The sequence below is a fragment of the Sceloporus undulatus genome, chromosome 1 (assembly GCF_019175285.1).
Source record: "Sceloporus undulatus isolate JIND9_A2432 ecotype Alabama chromosome 1, SceUnd_v1.1, whole genome shotgun sequence".
Classification (NCBI taxonomy): Eukaryota; Metazoa; Chordata; class Lepidosauria; order Squamata; family Phrynosomatidae; genus Sceloporus; species Sceloporus undulatus.
Window position 1 is genome coordinate 32,194,441 of NC_056522.1, and position 21,024 is coordinate 32,215,464.

The following is a 21,024-nucleotide window of genomic DNA, read 5'->3' on the forward strand; positions in this document are numbered from 1 at the left end:
GAGCCTGTCAATATAAAAATCCATGGATGCTCAAGTCCCATTATATACAATCATGTCATAAAATGGCATCCCTTGAATAAAATGGTGAACAACTCAACATTTGATTTTTAGATTTTTAATACACACACACACACACACACACACACTGTATATCTTCAAGCTGTGGTTGGTTGAATCCATGGATGCAGAACCAGTGGGAAAAGAGGGCTGAATGTAAATAAGTACAACCAGAAAAAAGAAGAAGAAAACCAGAAGGGGGAAAAATCACCAATACCACTCATCTGAACACATCATAATGACCAATGATGAGACAGAAATCCTGGCTGTGACGCAAACTTCATTAAGTGTATTGAATATCCATGAGATTTAAATAGTTTAAATCTCTATGCTCTACCATAAGCCTATTTTGTGGCTCAAAAATTTTTCACAAAACTATTAATTTCTAACTTAGTAAATATCCAAGAAAAACTTTGCATTTGTTTGAATTTAACTGTATTGATGTTGTAATACTGCATTACAAATGCAATAAATGCAACTGAGAGTAAGTCACACTGAATTTAACACAGCTTGCTGCTGGGTACTTGCAAAAGATTGTGTGCAGCAAGCATGGAAATGCAATATCCTAGCCTCTTAGAAAGTTCGTTTTAAAAAGACACAGTGTGCAGACTACACAGGCACGTGTAGACCTATAGGCAATACAGTGGTACCTCGGGATACGAAATACCCAGGTTACGAAATTTCCGGGATACGAAAAAATCCCATTGGAAATAATTGTTCCGGGTTACGAATTTTTTTCGGGTTACGAAAAATTTTTTTGGTGCTTTTCGGCGCTTTTTCGCACGAAACGCGGCTTTTCCCCATTAGCACCTATGGCAATTCGGCTTACGAAGGCTTTTCGGGTTACGAAAGCGGCCGCGGAACGAATTAATTTCGTAACCCGAGGGAGCAGTGTATACTTAACGTTGATTTCATTTGGATCTGTCTTCATTCATCTGCAAACTAGAAACTGCAGATTAAATATGATTTGGAACTCAGCACTTCTTAGACTAAAGCCAAGTGGTATAATGGTTTGAGTGTTGGACTAGGACTCCAAGTGTTCAGGGTACAAATCTTCTCTCAGCCACAAAAACTACTGGGTGACTTTGGCAACCTCACACTCGCTCAACCTAAGAGGAAGACAATGGAAAACTTTTTCTGAATAACCTTGTCATGAAAACTCTATGATAGGGCCACCATATGTTGGCGTTAACTTGAAGGCACATAACAACATCATACTTCTTACACTTAAGTTTTCAATGACATGAATGTCGCACTTCACTTCAGGTTGTTCAAGTTACAGCTCAGTCATACAGGGCTCCCAAAAGAATTAAACCAAAGCCGCTGCAAAGAAACCAGAAGGGGTGGGAATAATCACAGTCCTTTCATTTTACTTGGCTCAGCTGTTTTCATTTGGCACTGAATAATATACATTATTAAAGACTGGCAAAACAGCATATCCTAAATTACACACATTACCTTATCTCTTTGACAGGGAAATACAAGGATGTAAGACAAATTAACTAGTTAATGCATAATCATTGTTTAGTTTGAACATGTATGTGTTTTATGTAATTTGCTGGAGGAGTCAGAAAGACACAGCACTTCTCTCCCCTGTTCCCTCGCCCTAATTACAAATACCCAGAGTTCTTGTCTTGTATGAGCCAGATGTTGAAACCCTTCAGATCCCTTTCTGGGCTAACATTCTTGTTCTATTGTACAGAGGACAAAACATCACTGTTTGAATCATAATTTAGCATAAGGATGGGTCTCTCATGCAACCTAGAGGTTGTCTCCAAGGCCATCTGTGTGGCCCTTGGTTGCCTCCCCTGGGCTCTCTCCCATGGCAAAAAATTCACACACACACACACACACACACACACAAATATGAATTACTAGAATCTCAATCATACAAGGGAAGGTGAGGGGAGAGCACTTGACCATGCAGGCAGCTTTTTGCTCCTGTATGCAACACTACGTCAATTCTGTACATCTGAACCCTCCAACAATGCAGAAATCCACATTCTGTAATTGTTTATTTAAAATAACTTTCTCCCCAGGTGACACTCAACTCACATCGAATGAAAAAACAGCTAAAATCAATAATATTTTTAAATAATAAAGAAATTAAGCTATTTTGTTTAATACAGTAATAAATCAAAACCAATGAAAAACATAAGAAATCAGGGGCAAGTGTAAAAACAACACCCTTCTGCACCAATCCAGGTTCAGTGTCTGTCCAAATGAGAAGGTTTTCATCTGAGAGAGCAAGGGGAATAAAGAAGGAAAACCTTGCTTCCCATGGAAGAGAGACTCAGAATGTAGGAAGAGGTACTGAGAAGGCATCAAATGTGCCTGTGAAGGAATTGATACCAAGAGAAGAGTTTTCCCACAAAGATCTCAAAACTGACAGGCTTATATTTGACCTTATTTTAATTGTTTGACAGAAGACAATATTCAGTTTGTTCCAACCATGCATTCACTGTTCACTGTTTCTGATGCAGGCTAATCCTACACATAGGCACACACAGAGAGAGAGTCACAGGACCTTATCACATAGGGCTGGCTGAAACATTACAAAAGGGGCCAGGAAGGGAATGGAATGAGTAAGGGACAAATGAGGGACGCATTTAACCGCACACAGAACGACAACGATGCAAGTCCCCGTTCTGTTCCCCGTCTGTCCCATCCCAGAGGAGGAGATTTTTGAGAACTGTTCAGAACATTTCTCAAAAATCTCCTTCTCTAGGACGGATGGGGAACGGAACAGGGATTCCCTTGTGTGGTAAAATGCATCCCTCACTCGTTCACTTCCCTTCCTGGACTCTTCTGTAATGTTGCAGGAGCCCTGTGCGATAAAGCTCACAGACAAACTGCTAATGTCAGAAGATCCATGTTATCAGCTTTCTTAATCTTCACTGTATTTTCCAGTTTATATTTTAATAGATGGGGAAATTACAGGGGTGTTCTTGCCCTATCCTCACAAAAAGATGACACCATTACCTGCACATTTATACCTGATGGTATTATGCCTGTTACCCCATGTTTTCCAGACCACCTGCCAGTTCATGTGAATGCCAGGCAGGGAGACATTTTCTGTGAAGGAATCAGGGAAGCATTCACTCTTACACACAGAGCGAGTCTTGCTCCTGTTTCAGGATCTGACCAGGGAAATGGTACGTTTTTAAAATGTAAATTAAGAAAAAGAGTCACACCATGAAAGAAATTTCCAGTGACATTCTGAAATTTGAAATATCAGCAAATACAAACAGAAGTACATAGATTCATCTATTAACCTCAAGGATTAGCGGCAAAACCATTTAATTGTTTTTAAAATTAATAAAATCAAAATTCTTTTTCAAATGTTCAGATAAGTAAGGAAAATGTAATACGAAGGCTTACAAGTCTTTAATACCTAGATATTTATACCAAAATGTACGTATGGCATGTCAAATATGAAACATACATGTATCTATTTTTAGTTTTGTTCCTGCTTTAAATAAAAATAAGTGTGGGACCTGATCCATATATTTTAAGGAGCATCAGGGCTAAAAATACACAATGCGTGCTTCATATTTGAAATACCTTACATGTTATCTTGTATTTGAGCATGCATAACTTAGCACAAAAGGATTTCATGAAAGCCAGCTCAAAGTAAAATAAGACTGACCAAAGCTGAAAGGATAGAACAATGCATTTTGCTAACAGCAAGAGCTGTTGCATCCAGCTAAGCAAAAATAATTTGAGTAGATGGAAAACATAATGGAGTTCACCAAGTGCCTGTAGTATATATAGTCCCTACAACAAGCCATAATAAATGGGGTAAGAGGGGGCAGAAGAAAGCAGTTGTTCGTATGTTGTTGTATTCCTTCAAGTCATTTACTAAAGCAAACAGGGTTTTCTTGGCAAAATTTGTTTAGAGGGGGCTTGCCACTGCTTTCCTCTGAGGCTGAGAGAGAGTGACTTATCCAAGGTCACCCACCAAGTTTCCATGTTTGAGCAAGGATTCACAGCTGGGGCTCCAAGAGTCTTAGTCCAACACTCAGACTGCTACCCAACACTGGCTCTAGTTGTTCATACACTTCTAGATTTACTTTTTCAATTGAGGCTTGGGACATCTCCACATAACTAGCACTGCTCTTTCTTTTGAATCCTTGGACTAAATCCAATTGATTAGTCCCACCTAGAGTTTTTGTAGTAGTTGTTGTGTGCCTTGAAGTCATTTCTGACTTATGGCAACCTTAAGATGAACCTATCGCTGGATTTTCTTGGCAAGATCTGTATAGGTTTGGCATTGCCATCCTCTAAGGCTGAGAGGGTGTGACTTGCCCAGCATCACCCTGCGGCTTTCCATGGCCAAGCTGGAATTCAAACACTGGTCTCCCAGTGTCCAACGCTCAAATTACACCACATAAACTCAGTAAAGTAACTGAATGTAAATCAACACTTACACAGCATATATTAGCAATCAAAACCTTTTTCATTCCATGCAGAATATCAGTGGCTGCAGTTGTGGTCCCTACATTAGGCAGAAGTGAGAATTGTGAGTCCAGGATAGCCAACAGGGAAGAATGCTAGGAGTTGCTGTTCAACAATATCTAGAGGGCTACACGATTCTCATGCCAGCATAAGCAAGGGACCTGTACCATCTGTCTCTCCTCATCTGGAGTCTTCTGCAGGCATTTCTCTACTTTCAGCACCAGGGTATATGCTGTTACTTTTCTCCACTGTTGTCTCTTGCTGATGACCAGATGGTTGTGTGTTTTGCTTTCACATATGATTTTTTTTAAAGGCTGTGACTGGGATTTTGACACTCTCTTCTGTATGCAGAATGGCTGTCTTCCAAATGCCAGAAGCTGCTTGTGCAAGAACCTTGCTTGAAAAAAATTGGACCATATCCAGATACAGTAGTTGCTCCTGCATATGGAAACAGCAAACTGCATATCTAATTTGTTCAGCCCTCAACCAAGCTAAGTGTGCATTCATTGGTAAATGGAACTTTATGAATATTCTTCCACCCCCACCATCCTTTCCTCCCCTGTGTCTTTCATCTATCACTCTGGGTCCTGGTTTGTGACATTTTACAGAATCCTCTATAATGAAAGCCAAAAGTATTGTCCAGTTTGTGTTGTACATATTTTCATTGTGTGTAATTTGTACCTGCTAAGGTCATTTGTGTGCTTTGAGATTTCCAAACACTGTTGAGACTCCAGGTCTTGCAATTACATTTCCCTAAACACCCTTTCCTGGGAAAGCCTCAAATTCTATACACTAATTAGCGATCTGAAAATAAGTTGACACAGATGCTGGGAGTGTGTGTTTTGCCAGTAAAGCCAGCTTTTCTGAAGAGCCAATCGCCTCATTAATAATTCCTCAATTCCTCCTGTCACTGTTATCTGAGTGTCAAAAACCTTATTGCAGTTGGTGCTCCCACAGTGCAGGCAGAAATACCTTCCTCGCATGTCTCTTGCAATTTGAAATATTTGACACAGCTGACTTCCAAATTTGGACTTTTTGTGCGACCTTCTGAGATCAAACAAAGTCATTCTGCCAGATAATTCCTAAAAGAAAATCTACTTGTGATCAGAAGAAGTACAAAATTGTGCCTCAGCCATGGGAAAATGACAAAATCTAAAATTCAACAGGGAGGGTAAAAAATGCTTATGAAGCAAACTAAATTTCACAGCTAAATGAATAGCTTACTTTTTTTCTTTAATGGAATCCTAGGAAATATGTTAGAATAGCAATTATCGTGTCCATCTTTTGCAATGGATTTGCCAAATGGTAGCAATGGCTGAAGTAATAATGGTTTCATCTTCAAAATATGCTGGCACTGTTGCCATCAACAAGTGCTTTCAATCATCAGAACAGAAGGATGTTAAATGAATCACTTATTAGAAAACTGGATGAGAATGTGGGTGGTCTAGATAAAAATCCCAAGTTTTTTTTTCTGAATGTCTCGTCTTCATCAGTCCAAACTTCCTGCCCTCCCAATGGGTTGGGAATTGGGGATTACAACTTCCATTGCTCCCAACCATTCTAAGATCTTCTGTGGGCTTAGAAAAATTGCAACCTTAGCTTTATTCATCAGAACAACAATAGCAATAGCTAGTACATTTCTATATTGCTTATCAGTAAACTAGCACTCCATAAGCAGTTTACAATGTGTAAGCCAATTGCCCCATTCATACACCTAACACTTACCAATGTGACCAAAAGCTTAAATGTGTTCACAGTCCTTTAGGAAACCCACAAGGTTCTGCTTCTCTGCTCTGAGAACTTGTTTTCTTATTCTTTTCTGGAAAAAATTTTTGGTCATTTCTGACACATACCTTAGGCATGATCACAAAACAATAAGCCAGGAATCATGGCTTATTAAATCACAGGCTGCACAAGATACATGCATGTATGGACAAACTATGCTGTCCTGCTTTGCTACTCTTGATTAGATAAACAGTTCTTAAAAACACAAATAAATCAAAAATGTTAGTTCAACACTGTGTCCAAATCCCAGATTATACTGTATTGCACCCAAAGAAAGTCACAATTCATAAAACAACTTCTGGTTTAAAACTAATTTACAATATGGCCTTGTTCAGGTACAACAGACCATAGTCTGATTTTCAAAAGACAGGGCCGAGCTATTCATGTCCTCTGTGTACATGTGCATGCGCTTGTGTGTGCGTGCATGTGTCTGTGTATGTGTTTTATCTGTTCATGTAAACAAAGCAACAAAGCAAGAGCCAATGGACTGTGTGTACCAGTATTCATTTTGTGCAACTTGTGATTTAATAAGCCAGAGCAGGTGTTGCTTTGTGTCTAGGAGACAGAGCTATGAACCAGAAGCTAAAGCATAATGATGACTGCAAGCCAGTCACCATGAGAAACAATAGCACAGTGTTTTCCACATGTAAAGTTTGAGATCCAATCTGTGGCATGTGAAATCAAGTCATAGGTGATGAGCGACCAGTACCAAAGATCTAGGGGAGGCATGACCAATCCAGGAGAACAACACTGGACTAGAAAAAGCAATGGCACTTTACACAACCTACAAATGCAATGTAGCTCCTGGCTGGGCTTCCTCTTTCTCACCTCCGTCCTTTAATCTCTGTCCAGCATTCAGCTGCACGCATTATAATAATAATAATAATAAAATCTTTATTTATATCCCGCCCTTCCAAAAAGATCAGGGCGGCTTACAATATGCAACAAGTGCAAACAAATACAGGTTAAAAACATAAAACATCAGTAATACACAATCTAAAAACAATAACAAAGGCCCCGTTAGCCCATCCTCATGGCCACGGAAGAGGAGGGAGGCCCACAGGATATTTAATCGGGGAATGCCTGCTTGAATAGGAAGGTTTTGAGATCCTTCCTAAATTGGGCCAGGGTGGTGGATGAGCGGAGCTCCGTGGGCAGCGTGTTCCAAAGGGCTGGGGCAGCTGTGGAAAAGGCCCTTCTAGAGGTAGAAGCTAACCTAGCCCCAGGCACCTTCAGCAGTTGCTGCCCAGATGTTCTGAGGGTGCGAGGCGGATTGTACGGGGAGAGGCGGTCCTTTAGGAATCCTGGACCCAAGCCATTTAGGGCTTTATAGGTAATAACCAACGCCTTATATTGAGCTCGGAAGCGAATGGGCAGCCAGTGGAGATCTTTAAGCACAGGTGTTATGTGGCTGGTCCTGGATACGCCAGTGACCAGCCGGGCTGCCATATTCTGTACCATTTGGAGCTTCCGAGTTTGGTATAAGGGTTGCCCCATGTAGAGTACATTGCAGAAGTCCAATCTCGAAGTTACCAGAGCATGTACAACAGTTTCTAGGTCCCTCCAGTCCAGGTATGGGCGCAGCTGGCGAATCAGCCGAAGCTGGTAACAAGTGCTCTTGACCGTCGCATTCACCTGAGCAGTCAGGTGGAGCGACGAGTCAAGAAGCACCCCCAGACTGCGCACGGAGTCCTTCACAGGGAGCGTGACCCCGTTCAGGACAGGTGGAACCACCGCCATTCCTGGACCGGGGGAACCTATCACTAGTACCTCCGTTTTCTCTGGATTTAGCTTGAGTCGGTTTTCCCTCATCCAGCCCATTACTGACTCCAGACAGGCCACGAGAGGAGAGACGCCATCCCTAGTCACTGCATCAGTCGGAGACATAGAGAAAATGATTTGGGTGTCATCAGCGTACTGATAACCCCGCGCCCCAAGTCTCCGGATGATCTCTCCCAGCAGTTTCATGTAAATGTTAAATAGCATGGGAGACAGAATGGCTCCTTGAGGGACCCCGGTTTTAAGGGCCCGCTCGCTGGAGCACACGTCTCCCAGCTGCACCATCTGGGACCTCCCAGAGAGGTAGGAACGGAACCACTGGAGCGCAGTGCCCCCAATTCCCACCTCAGCCAGGCGCCCCAGAAGGATACCATGGTCTATGGTATCGAAAGCCGCTGAGATGTCCAAGAGCACCAACAGGGACACGCTTCCCCCGTCGACGCTCAGACGGAGATCATCGACCAAGGCGACCATGGCCGTCTCAACCCCGTGACCCGCCCGGAAGCCAGTTTGAAATGGGTCCAGATAATCAGTTTCATCCAAGACCGTCTGAAGCTGGATCGCAACCGCCCTCTCGATCACCTTTCCCAAAAATGGCAGCAGCGAGACTGGCCGATAATTATTATGTACCAGGGAGTCGAGGGAGGGCTTCTTTAGGATCGGTTTTACAATGGCCAATTTTAGATCCGATGGAAATCGCCCATCCCTCAAGGAGGTGTTAATTATCCGGTGTAACAAGGACGTTACCACCGGTCCCCCCTGGGCCGCTAACCAAGAGGGGCAGGGATCAAGAGAGCAGGTTGTTTTCCGAACACTTCCGAGGATCTTGTCCACATCCTCGGTACTCACCAACTCAAACTGATCCAGTATAACATAGTCCGCGGAGGCTCTGGACACTTCTACCCTAGGTTCTGCCATAATGTCGGCGTTCAGACCTTCGCTTATACGAGAAGTTTTATCCACGAAAAAGTCATTAAACAAGTCACAGCAGGCCTTAGAAGGTTCAAGGATCTGGTTCAGGGCAGGAGGGAGCTGAGTTAGCTCCCTGACCACCCTGAACAACTCTGCCGGACGTGACTCTGCGGACGCAATACGAGCACCATAGAACGAATTCTTTGTTGCTCGTATTGCCTCTCCGTAGTCCTTTAACAGTCGGTCTAGGAGAGTCTTGTTGTCTAAGCAAAGGTGTTTCCACCAACGGTACTCTAGCCGTCGCAGAGCCCGCTTCCTCGCCCGGAGATCTTCCGTATACCAGGGCTTACGGTTGGAAGCGGGCCTGAGAGGACGCTTGGGAGCGATTCTGTGTATAGCCCCAGAAAGACCGGTATTCCAAATACCGGTAAGGGCGTCAACAGAGTCGCCGTCATCTCCAACCGTGAGCCCCTCTAAGGCTTCCTGGAACCTCTCAGGTTCCATCAGCCTTCGAGGGTGGACCATCCTAACTGGTCCACCACCCCCGGGAGGGATCTGGGTAGAAGCCTTGATTTTCACCTCTACCAGGAAATGATCCGTCCATGACAAGGGGGAAATATTAGCAATTTCCACCCACGGATTTTCCGCATCCGAACAGAAGACCAAATCGAGCGTATTACCCGCGCAATGCGTAGGACCCTGTATCAGCTGGGACAGGCCCATGGCTGCCATGGTCTCCATGAATTCCCGAGCCGCACCGGATGGAACATGGCTGGCCGTGAGGGAGATGTTGAAGTCACCCAGGACAAGAAGCCTGGGCGTCTCCAACATCAGCTCAGCGACCAGCTGTGTCAGCTCGTTAAGGGAGTCCGCTAATGCACGGGGTGGCCGATACACCAACAGAATCCCCAGACTGTCCCTAGCCTTTAGGGTCAGGTAAATACACTCGATATAGGAGGTCTGTCGGATGTGGTTCCTGGTGAGGGACACGGTGTTCCTATGTACCAAGGCCACACACCCCCCGCCCACCTAACCTGCGCTGGTCCTTCACCGAGAACCCAGCAGGTAGGGCCTGAGCCCACACAGCATCCCCTTCAGGCCCCAGCCAGGTCTCGGTAATGCAAGCCAGGTCACACTTAGAGTCCTCCAGGAGATCCTGGAGGATGTGGGCTTTGTTGTTAATAGACCTGGCATTGCACAGGAGCAGCGACAGGGTTTGTGGCACGGCTGGAGAGACCCTCAGGTCCTTTAGGTTAGGAGGGGGACAGGAAGGCGGGATAGATATGATGCATCTATCTCGCCTTCCCCTGGAACGCAAGTCCCGTCTCCCACTGCCATACCTCCCCCTGCCCCACACAACCTCAATTGGAGCCCCGCCCTCCAAGATGTCATCCCCAGCCCAGGCATCCCCCACATCCCTAACCTCCCCCCAACCCTCTATGGCGACTGATGGAGCAGAGGACAGCCACTGCAGGCATCCTCATGCTCCCCAGGCTAACCCAAGCCTCCCACGCCCTGATGGGAGCTGCGCAACTGCGCAGCTCCACAACTGCGATGTTCCCCCAAGTCCGTGGGCGGCACTCCCACTATCACTTATCACTTCCACCCACCGCTCTGACCACATCTCTCCTGTGTTGGCATCCCTTCACTGGCTCCCTCTCCCTTTCCGCATTCAGTATAAGCTCCTACTGTCGACATTCAAAGCCCTCCATGGACTGGCCCCTCCTTATCAGACCTTCTTTCTCCTCACCTTCCCACCAGGGTCCTCCGTTCTGGTAGTCAAGGGTTCCTGTCCCAGCCCAGGATTTCCTCTGCCCCATCCCGGATTCGCCCCTTTTCACTTGCTGCCCCTCACTCCTGGAACCTTCTTCCTCCACAAGCAAGAGCCATCACTTCTTTAACCAGCTTCAAAACGGAGTTGAAAACCATCCTGTTCATAGAAGCCTTCCCAGGCATCGCATAATTGTCGCTTACTATCTGATGTTCTGTTGTTGACTGTTTATCGATCCATTTCCTGTACTGCTATGTACTGTATATGTATTATCCTACTTGTGAGTATGTATTTTCCCTGGATAATGATTAACCTTCCATTTTGAAGCCAAGCCCTCCCTCCAGTCCATCTGCCTTGGTCCAGGCCTCGGAGGTTGAGAGGAACTGCTGGACCTCTTACCCTTTCCCGTCACCACTCCCTTCTCCTTCTGTGTCATGTCTTTTTAGATTGTAAGCCTGAGGGCAGGGAACCGTCTAACTAAAAAGATTGCATGTACAGCGCTGTGTAAATTTACAGTGCTTCATAAATAAAGGTTAATAATAATAATAATAATAATAATAATAATAATAATAATGTACATGATGAAATTCATATAGCCCCTTGTCCTTACTGGGAGGGAGGGAGGCAGATAGGGCTAAAGCCCATGCTTTCCACATAGAAGTTCCCTGGGCAACCTCCAGCATCTTTAGGTGAGGTAGGAAAAGCTCCTACCTGAAACACATAAACTCTCACACAGTGTAGACAATACTGGACTGACTCTAAATAACGCTTCCCATCTCTCACCCCCAACTGTCTCACAGGGTTGGGTCAGAACGTCCTGAGCTCTTCAGAGGAAGGGCAGGGGAAAGGATTGATAAGTAACTACATTTCCCGTCTCACGTCAGTCACAAACTTATAAGCACATCAATTGTGCAGAGACAGGAAAAGAGAATCAGGGATTGTCAAATTGGCAAGGACAGCTCCGTAAATGGCACATTAGTGTCTCCAATTTGGAGGGAGAATAAAAAGCGGGGAGGGGTGAGAAAAGGTTTTTATTTATTTTTTTTTAAAAAAATCTCTTTAAATAAAAATATTCACTGAAGAGTAAGTGGCTCCAGCACATTTTTAGAAGTCTAACTATTAACAGAGGAATTAAGAGGTAATTAAGAAATGAGCACAAGAGAAAGATATCTTTTTTTAATTGGAACTAGAAGACTAGATCTCACAGAGCCTGCTAGACATATCAAGGGTGAGGAACATTTTCCTTGCTTAAAACCCAATTTTAGATCAGTTTGCAGGGAGCCACATACTAGCTGTAAGCAGGGTCAAGGGCTACTTAACCAAAAATACTCGCATAAAGCTCTTCCTGACAGTTATTATTAGCTTCTAAAAGACATTTCAATATTTTAGAAAGCAGGGATGGCCATCAAACAATAGCTTCATCAGGAAACCATCAAACAATAGCTTCATACAGAAGAAGACATGGACATCTGGGAAAGCCCAGGAGGCTGAACTTGGCCTCAAGGCCTGTAGCTCTCTAACAATATCATATATCCTTTCTAACAGGGACCAGTATCACCAGTAAAACTGCTGACAAAGGGAGGAACCGCTCACACAAACATCAGAATGAATCACAAAAATATGTTAGAAAATGAGGGCATACAAGATCCCAGTATCTCAACAGTAGTAATTTATGACACTGAACAAACGTACTGTACTATATTCTCCTACTGTCTTTTAAAATGACTTCAGAAACCCACAACACATTGTCTTTTAGCACACATGGAGGGTGGAGGGGATATTTAAGGGGTTAACTGAATATTAATGCTCTTTGATATGCTGATTAACTCCAACACTGGAAGAAAAATGCTCATAAATATTAACTATCCTCTTTGCATGAGTCACCCATAGGCAGAATATCTTGTTAAGAAAAAGAAATAAAGCCATTATAATTTCATTCTAGGCAACTTTTCTGATCACAAGGCACGAAATACTCCAGAAAATTATTTGAGAGGGGATGGAATAACAGGCATAGGGCTAGATTTAAATAGCATACTGTTAATTATGGTTCACCAATTTGGTTCAGGCAGATGAGCCAACTGCCAGGATAAACATTTTAAAACTTAAAGGTTTCGGCTCACATTCAAGGTAATTTCTACATGTAACATTTTCCAGAAAACCCCACATGAAATTGTTAAGGTTTTAGTGTAGAGCTAAAGAACTGGATTTATACATTATGATGACAGACATTCTGCTAGCCAGGATACAGACACAGGTATGTATGCCTAAGAAAACCTTACTGAATTCATGGGGTTGCCATTAGTTGACAGGCAAATATAAACACACACTCATGCAGTTACCTCCATCAAAGTTTTTAGAACAGCACATGCATATACCCGCTTCACAAAGACTGCAAAGACACTCTTCATATGGAGAAAAGTGGTTTGATATTCCTCTTTCAACAGTGTCATCCATATTATATTTTCTGGTGTTCACTGAGTACAGTACAGTACTTCAAGGTCAAAACAAGAATAATTCCATTAAAATGTACAAAGATTGAGAGGAACAGATGTTAACACATTAGCTGAAAGACACCTGGTACAAAAAGAACAATGTACAGTATACCATAATAAAAATACTGAAACACTCTTATATTGTAGTGGCCATCGTGCCAGAACAAAACAGGCACAATTCTGTTCATGGGAAGTATACTGGTGCACCTGGTGTGATCAAACCTCTACTTGCAGGATTACCTATACTAAACAAGAACTTACAATTAGGAAGAAACCTAGGAGGGTAACATACAGGGGAAATTGGAAGAATAAATGGTGATTAACCCATGATTAACCCACAGTTGCACGAATGGTTTTCACATGATTTCGCATGCAAAGCACTATTATCCCATGAATAACCATTTGGGCAACTGCGCAAATGGTTTTCACACAACATTGAGATGAAACGTGATTAAAGTGTCATTATCCCATGAATAACCTGGCAAGAAACAACAGTAACTAATTTATGAAACTTTCCCATGAATGACATTTTGCTGTTTCTTGCCTGGTTATTCCTTGCTTCTTCACAGGATAATGGCACTTGCATTAATGTCATTTTAAGCACGTTTTAATGTCAACTGCATGATTTTCATGAGTTAATCATTGTTTAAACTCCCTTTTCCCCCAGTGTGATAAACTCCTTAGTACTGCCTCCAAGCCAAGGCTCCTAGTTTGCTGCTCTCACAAAAAGCCAGAGTTTAATGTTTGAAGTTGGATTCCGATTTCCAGTGGATTCCTGTTGGACACAATACTAAGTGTTACACTGATGATGGGTTCCTAGTCACTGCAGCTCAGGATGGATGAATGAGGAAAGTCTGGGGACTACATGTGCCCCATGGTCTGACCTTCTGACCACCACGCCTAGGCTGCACCCACCAAACGTTTGAACTGTCTGGAAGTGACCACAGGGCTGTTTCTGTTTTTCAAACACACACACATTATTTGATATCCTGCAAAAGAGTACAAGGAGGACGTTCTACCAAAGGCAAGCAAGGAGGAACAATCAGTATGTATTAGCCTTTTCTGATATGTGCCAAATGTTATCCAGAATTGCCCTTTTCCCTTTTGAACAACTGCGGCCAAAGATCCATTGAAAGAGGTATCCAGGTAGGTTTCCTGGAAGAAGTTCTAAAGCACATGGTAATTTGTTTTCCAGCAAATATACATAAGCAGTTATTGGGCTATGCCAGAGCTCTTCTCTTGACTGTGATAAATATGGACAACCTCACACAGGAAACAACAAACCTTCAGATACCCCAAACCACAAAGTTTACACTTGAAGAAGGTTTTGACACATGAAGAGGAAATCTGAGACTATAGGACACACAGAGATCAGTCTTACCATTATTTCTATATTCTTAGTTCAGGTTTCTTTTCCTGGATTGGGAATTAGAAACGAGTACACACAATTTTTTTCTCCACAGTATTCACTCCAAGTCTGTGAATTTAATCCATTTCTGCAATTCCTCTATGGCAACAGCCGAAGAGTATGAGTTTTAAAATTGGGAAACAGAAGCTTGTTTCTACACTAATTGCACAGCCCCCCCCCCCATCATCACCCCACACACACACACACACACACACACATCAGGTTCAATTATTTTTATAAAAAGTAACAACTAGAGTTTCCCAAATTTAACCTACTGAGTCTCTAAACCTCTCTAAAGCTCAACCAGCAGCTGTTATTAATGTACCAAAACCTTAAAAGAACCTAAGGCTGTATCTGCAGTGCAGAAATAATCCAGTTCGGCACCACTTTAACTGCCAATTGTAGTATGTTGTGGCAGCAGAGCTCTCTCACTGAGAAGGCTAAATGTCTCACAAAATTACAAATCCCAGAATTCCATAGCATTGAGCCATGGCAATTAAAATGGCGTCAAACTGGATTATTTCTGCAGTGCGGATGCAGCCAAAGCTTTTGAATTCTTGTAGCTGCTTTCTGAGGGAGGAAACCTCATGTACAAGGAAACAAGACCTAATGAACTATGTTAATTAACCTAATTAACATATTTCTGAGGAAACAGGTTTAAAATTGTGTTGCGTACCTGACATCTGACAAGAGGCCTACTTTATGCTGAGAAAGGTAACCCTTTGTCAGAGGTGTATCAGTTCACACTGCACTTGGGAGCATCATATAAAAAAAGTAGCCCTGATGCCACCAACATCCAAGGATTTTTTGGGAGGTGGGGGGGGTTGTGATACATCAACAAAGAACTCTGTGTGTGTGAAGTAGTGTTAACACACATGAGCCCCTGTCTATAATTTTCCATTAGATCTTCAGGGACATACAGTCAGGCTACATGAAATACCAAAGCTGCACAGTTAATTAAGACTGGAATTACTTAGCTATGCAAGTCTCTAATTTCAAGAGAACTAGAGTATGTACATGTTATAGGACAACCTAACCACTAAAGGTCAACAGACAGTCAGTGCTCCTTCCATATTTCCAGGGTGAAAAGATGCTTTTGTATTCCTGGGAACCTTTCCAAATGGCCTAAAACAAAGTATATTTGCAACCAATTCTTACATAAAAAGATAAGCTGACTTATGAAATACAACTCCATGAAGATTAAAACTGATCACATGAATGGAGATGGGAGGAGGCAGGAGAGAAAACAGAAGATTACGCTTGTGTATTTCAAGGCTGTTCAGAAGTTGAGTTTCTGAAGAGAGACAGAATGCCCCTTAATGCCACTGTGGTACTAGCCCTGATTATTAGTAGCTTGATAACTATGCAAAAGAGATGTGTTGGAAGAAGTGAATCGTTGTAGAGTTAGGGGCCAGGGAAAGAAATATGTTGGCCTGTAGGCAGATGTTAGATTAAGATCTGGAAATTAGTTCAAAGAGAGTTCACTGACTGAAGTACAAAATATACATGGCCTCTTTGTGTCTGTGTTGGGCAGTGAACAACAACAAATGTGCCTTCAAGTCACCAGTCGACAAGGCCACCCCATAAAATTCATGGCAATTTCTTAAACAAGGAATACTCACAGGTGGTTTTGCCAGTTCTTTCCTCTGAAATATAGCCTACAGGCTCTGGTATTTGTTGATGGTCTCCTGTCCAAATACCAGGGCTCACCCTGTTTAGCCTCCAAGATCAGAAAGATCTTTTGCCTTTGGGGTATTTACCAGATGTTAAAGGGGCCTATATACCCTAACTAAATACACCAGGTCCCATCAAAGCAAGGTAAGTATATGGACCACAAAATGTAATGCTAACTAGAAGGTGGGGTAGGGTGGGAGCTAAATTATAGTTTGCCTCCAATTTCAAATCCTGTCTGAATTGCAACCATTTCTCCTAGTCACTGGAGTGGTGAAATTTGCCAGAGAATTGAATTAATTTCACTCCTAAGGAAAATGGATGAGTGTTCTTAAACTGCAGTGCTCCTCACCATGATTTAGTCCTGATTAATCTGAAAGGGTTACATGCAACAATAGCAGGGTGTCCATTCCTTTCTCTACATGTCTCATTTAAAGATATTAACATCAGTCATATCAAGAGGTACACTCATGTACTTTTCCTAAATATTAGCCAAAGCAAAACCAACCTAAAAAAAACACATGTGAGTGAGAGACCAGAGCAGAGTAGACACCACTGACATGAGTATCGAGGGCAACAGCAGCTGAACAATAACTAAATTGTTAACATGCAACTATACACAGCCTTAGCAAAAATTTCTTCCTGGGTCACCTGGGCCACCGAAACACCTTGCATAACCACATTGCTTTCAATACCCCATAACACGTGGGAGGATTTAAAAGGCAGCAGGTTGCAGGTAGAGGAGGCTGCATCATTTCTCCACCCAGCCTGAAATTTCCCACCCAAATCATTGTCCCCAACCATTTTTCATTATCAGAAGCCCAACAGGAGGAACAGGAGTTAAAGAGATGCAATCTGACGGCACTGTTGTTGCTGCTGTGAATTGCTATCAAGTCGACTTCAGCTTATGGTGACCCTATGAATGAGAGTCTTGCATCAGGACCGTGGCTTCCCTGATTCAGTAGATCCACCTGTAATGCTGTCTTCCTCTCTTCCTCCCATTTTTCCCACTTTTGTCATTTCTAAAGTTTTCTTATAATATTTTCAAGGTATGATGGCATAGAGACAAGGAATCTTTCTCCAGTTAAATATAGGAAGCCGCTCTCATAATGAGCCAGTGCTTTGCTCCATCCAGCCCAGTTTTGTCAACTCCAACTAGCAGCAATGGCTAAGTCATAGGTTGAGACAGGATTCTTTCCTGGCAGTACCTGGAGATCCCTTCTATTATCTCCAGGTGGCCTCCCCTCCAGGCCCAACCCAGCTGAGCTTCTGAAATCATAGAATCATAGAATAATAGAGTTGGAAGAGACGCAAGGGCCATCCAGTCCAACCCCCTGCCATGCAGGAAATCCAAATCAAATCATCTCCGACAGATGGCCATCTAGCCTCTGTTTAAAGACCTCCAAGGAAGGAGACTCCTCTACAAGATCAGGTGCATCATGCTGGACTGTAACTCCCATCACTCCTAGCAACCATGTTGACTGAACATTATGCGAGTTATAGTTTAAAGTCCATTCTGAAGGCATCAGGTTTGATGGAAGGAAGTTTTTAATGCCTGGATGTTGTACTTGCACAGCTGGTATATTTATAAATATTCATAATGTTTCAATACCATAATCTGTTCGGTTATGTGTTAACATTGTAACTTTGCCCTTTCTAATAATCTCCCTCTTCTGATGTTATTATGAGCTGCCTTCAGTCTCAGGAGAAAGGTGAAATATTTATACCAAACAAGCAAATAAATAAGGAAACAAAATTTCAGAAGGGCAAGAAAGCAGTTCTGTTCCCCTATCTATCTGTACTTTAACCCACACAATAGGAACTAGCACAACTGTTGCCAGTTCATGAGAATGTCATGTCTAAAGTGTACCCTAAACTGAAACAAACTGGATCTCAAAGGCAGTAGGTTTTTGACTTGCAAGTGGAATTTAAAGTTTGTTTCCTGGACTGCATCTCCCAGTACCCACATGGCCAGAAGGAGGAGAGACCCATATGTATGAATACCGTTCATAACATCTGAAATGAGGACAACAACTACAACATCTTGACCAAATGCAGGCCTATTCTATGACTAACATTGTCTTTTCTCTTTCCTCTCTCTCCTGTACGATTTTTCAAACCTTTGCCTGATGAAGAAGCCAGTGGAGCTTCGAAAGCTTGCAACATGTAAAGTATAATGTGCATTTTGGTTGGCCCCATAAAGGTCTTGTTAATTTTGGGTGATAATATCCTTTGCTATATGGCCAACACAGTTACCCCTGGATATACGCATACAAAGATTTAAGATGCATGTGGTAAGTGGAGGAAAAAGAGAGAAAGCGTAGAGGCCACAGAAGGAATGATAATGCTCTTTAGCTTCATTGCCTAAGGGCAAATAACAGGTTCACCCACAGTAACTCCCATGCAAAAACCTCTAGCTGTGCACACACCAAACCTTCCAGCTATTGCACAAAAAAGCAAGTGCTGAGAGCAATTATTATACCACTCAGGAAAAAGAGGCACAGAGACAGTTCAGCCTTACCAAGATGGCCAAAATAATAATAATGGATAATCACTCCTTTGATCCAAATCCAGATTCCCCCCTCCCCTCCCCAGAATTTTAATCCATCCTACGATTTGGTAAACAACAGACATGCTGCTGAAAAGAAGCAAGGAAGAGGTCCTGGGGACAACAAGCCTAAAATCAACCTTTGGCATTGACTCTAGAGCTTCCCTTTAGATTTTCTGGAATGAGGAGGGAATCCAGTAGACAAGATTGAGGCACTTGTGGTGTAGTGGTCTCAGTGTTGGATTAGGACATGGGAGACGTGAGTTTGAATCCCACCTTGCTCTGCCATGGAAACTACTGGGTGACTGAGCAAGTCACACACTCAAAGCCTCAGAGGAAGGCAAAGGCAAATCCTCTCTGAAGAAATCTTGCCCAGAATCTGAACAAATCAGGTTGAAAAATGACTTGAAGGCACAAAACAACAACAACGTTTTTTTGGATGTCTAACATTTCCAGTTATGTCTTCCTTCCCAGAGAGCCTGTATGGTGTAATGGTTTGAGCGATGGACCTGGAGACTGAGAGACCAGGGCTTGAAGCCATGTCAAAAGCCACTGGTTGACCTTGGGCAAGTCACACTCTCTCAGCTTCAGAAAATGGTCATGGCAAATCCCCTCTAAAGAAACTTGCCCAGAAAACCCCATGACCGGTTCACCAACTTAGTGTCACTATAGGTTGGAAATGACTTGAAGGCACACAACACAGGATGACCAGACATCCTCCTTTTCCAGGATATGTCCTCAATTTCTGCCTTCGTCCAAGAGGAATTCTAAAATGTTCTCCATTTGGAGTAGAACTAAGACGCATGAATTTCCATTTCTATGAGAGTTTTTAGCTTTTATTTGGCCAGATCCTCCATTTCACACTGGACCAAGCAGCATGCATTTATCTTTACAGGACTGTGTCCACCTTTTACTTGGCCATGTCCTCTATTTCAACTGAGGTCCTCCATTTCAAGCAGGCCTCAGCAACATGCATTTATCTTTATAGGAGTGTGTTCAGTTTTTATTTTTGCCCTGTCCTCCATTTCAACCTTAACTGTCCAGGAGGGATTCCAAAAGGTCCTCCCTTTCAAGCTTGGCTAAGCATCATCATCATCATCATTATTTTCTTATATCTCACCTTTCTCCCAATATAGGGACTCGAGGTGGCAAACAACAAGTATAAAGCAATGCATTTATCTTTACAGGAATTTGTTTTTAAGCTTTTATTTGGCCACATGCTCCATTTCAACTGCGGTCCTCCATTTTGAGCAGCACTGAGCAGCATGACTTTACCTTTATAGGAGTATGTGTGCGTTTAGCTCTTCTTTAGCCATATACCCTCTATGCATTTAGCTCTTCTTTGGCCCTAGACCCTCCATCTCCTTCGCTCTTCTTTGCCCATATGCCCTCCATCTCCTTAGCTGTTATTTGGCCCTATACCTTCCGCAGCTTTCGCTCTTCTTTGGCCCTAGCCCCCCCCCCCCCCGTGTGCCCTCCCCTGGCAGCTCGCTGCCTCTGGCGGTGCCTCGTCCCCCAGTGAGGAGCCCAGAGAGAGCCAGGAAGAGGAGAGGGAAGCCTCCAAGGAGGGGAGTCCCTGGGGCTCCAAGGGAGGCTCCCCTTGCTGCCCCCCAACTCACCCAAACTGCCGGCGAACCCGTCCATCTTGGAGGCTGTCTTGCAGAGGCGAAGGGGAAGGAGACGACGAGGAAGGAGGAGGAGAGCTGGAGGAGAGGAGCCACTGCTGCTGCCCCTGCCCTGCCTGGGGCATGAGGTGGCACAGAGGGGTGGCAGCACCAGCACCCCAAGGGCTCCTCCAGAGGCGCCTGACTCTGCAGGGGACCCGCCTGCCTTCTCCCTCGGAAGCAGCAGCAGCAGCGGCACCAGCTGCCGCTTCTCCTCCTGCTCTGCCTCCCTCAGCCTCAGCCGCCCGCTTTGCTTTCGCGTATTTCCGACTCCGCCTCACTTGGCAGCCAGGGCTTCCCCTCCAGCCATCCAGCAGGAGCAGGAGGAGGAGGAGGAGGAGGACAAAACACAGGGCAGCATGGCCCCGGGCTGCTCTGGGAGCCCTGGGTTCTGGTGGCACCAGAGAGCTCCTTGGCCCAGGAGGCTCAAGAATGTCTCACAAAACACTACACTTCCCCCGCTTGAAGGGCCTGGAAAG

The 21,024-nt window shown here is 43.7% G+C and overlaps 1 protein-coding gene across 1 annotated transcript in view; it reads right to left on the reverse strand.

Moving 5' to 3' along the window:
• Nucleotides 1–20,800, reverse strand: part of EML4 (EMAP like 4) — a 263,195-nt gene extending 242,395 nt beyond the window's left edge. Inside the window, exon 1 of the mRNA XM_042445215.1 lies at nucleotides 20,501–20,800. Coding sequence (XP_042301149.1) covers nucleotides 20,501–20,525 — 25 coding nt within the window. The 5' untranslated portion in view covers nucleotides 20,526–20,800. The remainder of the gene's footprint in view (nucleotides 1–20,500) is intronic.
• Between the last annotated feature and the right edge of the window lie 224 nt (nucleotides 20,801–21,024).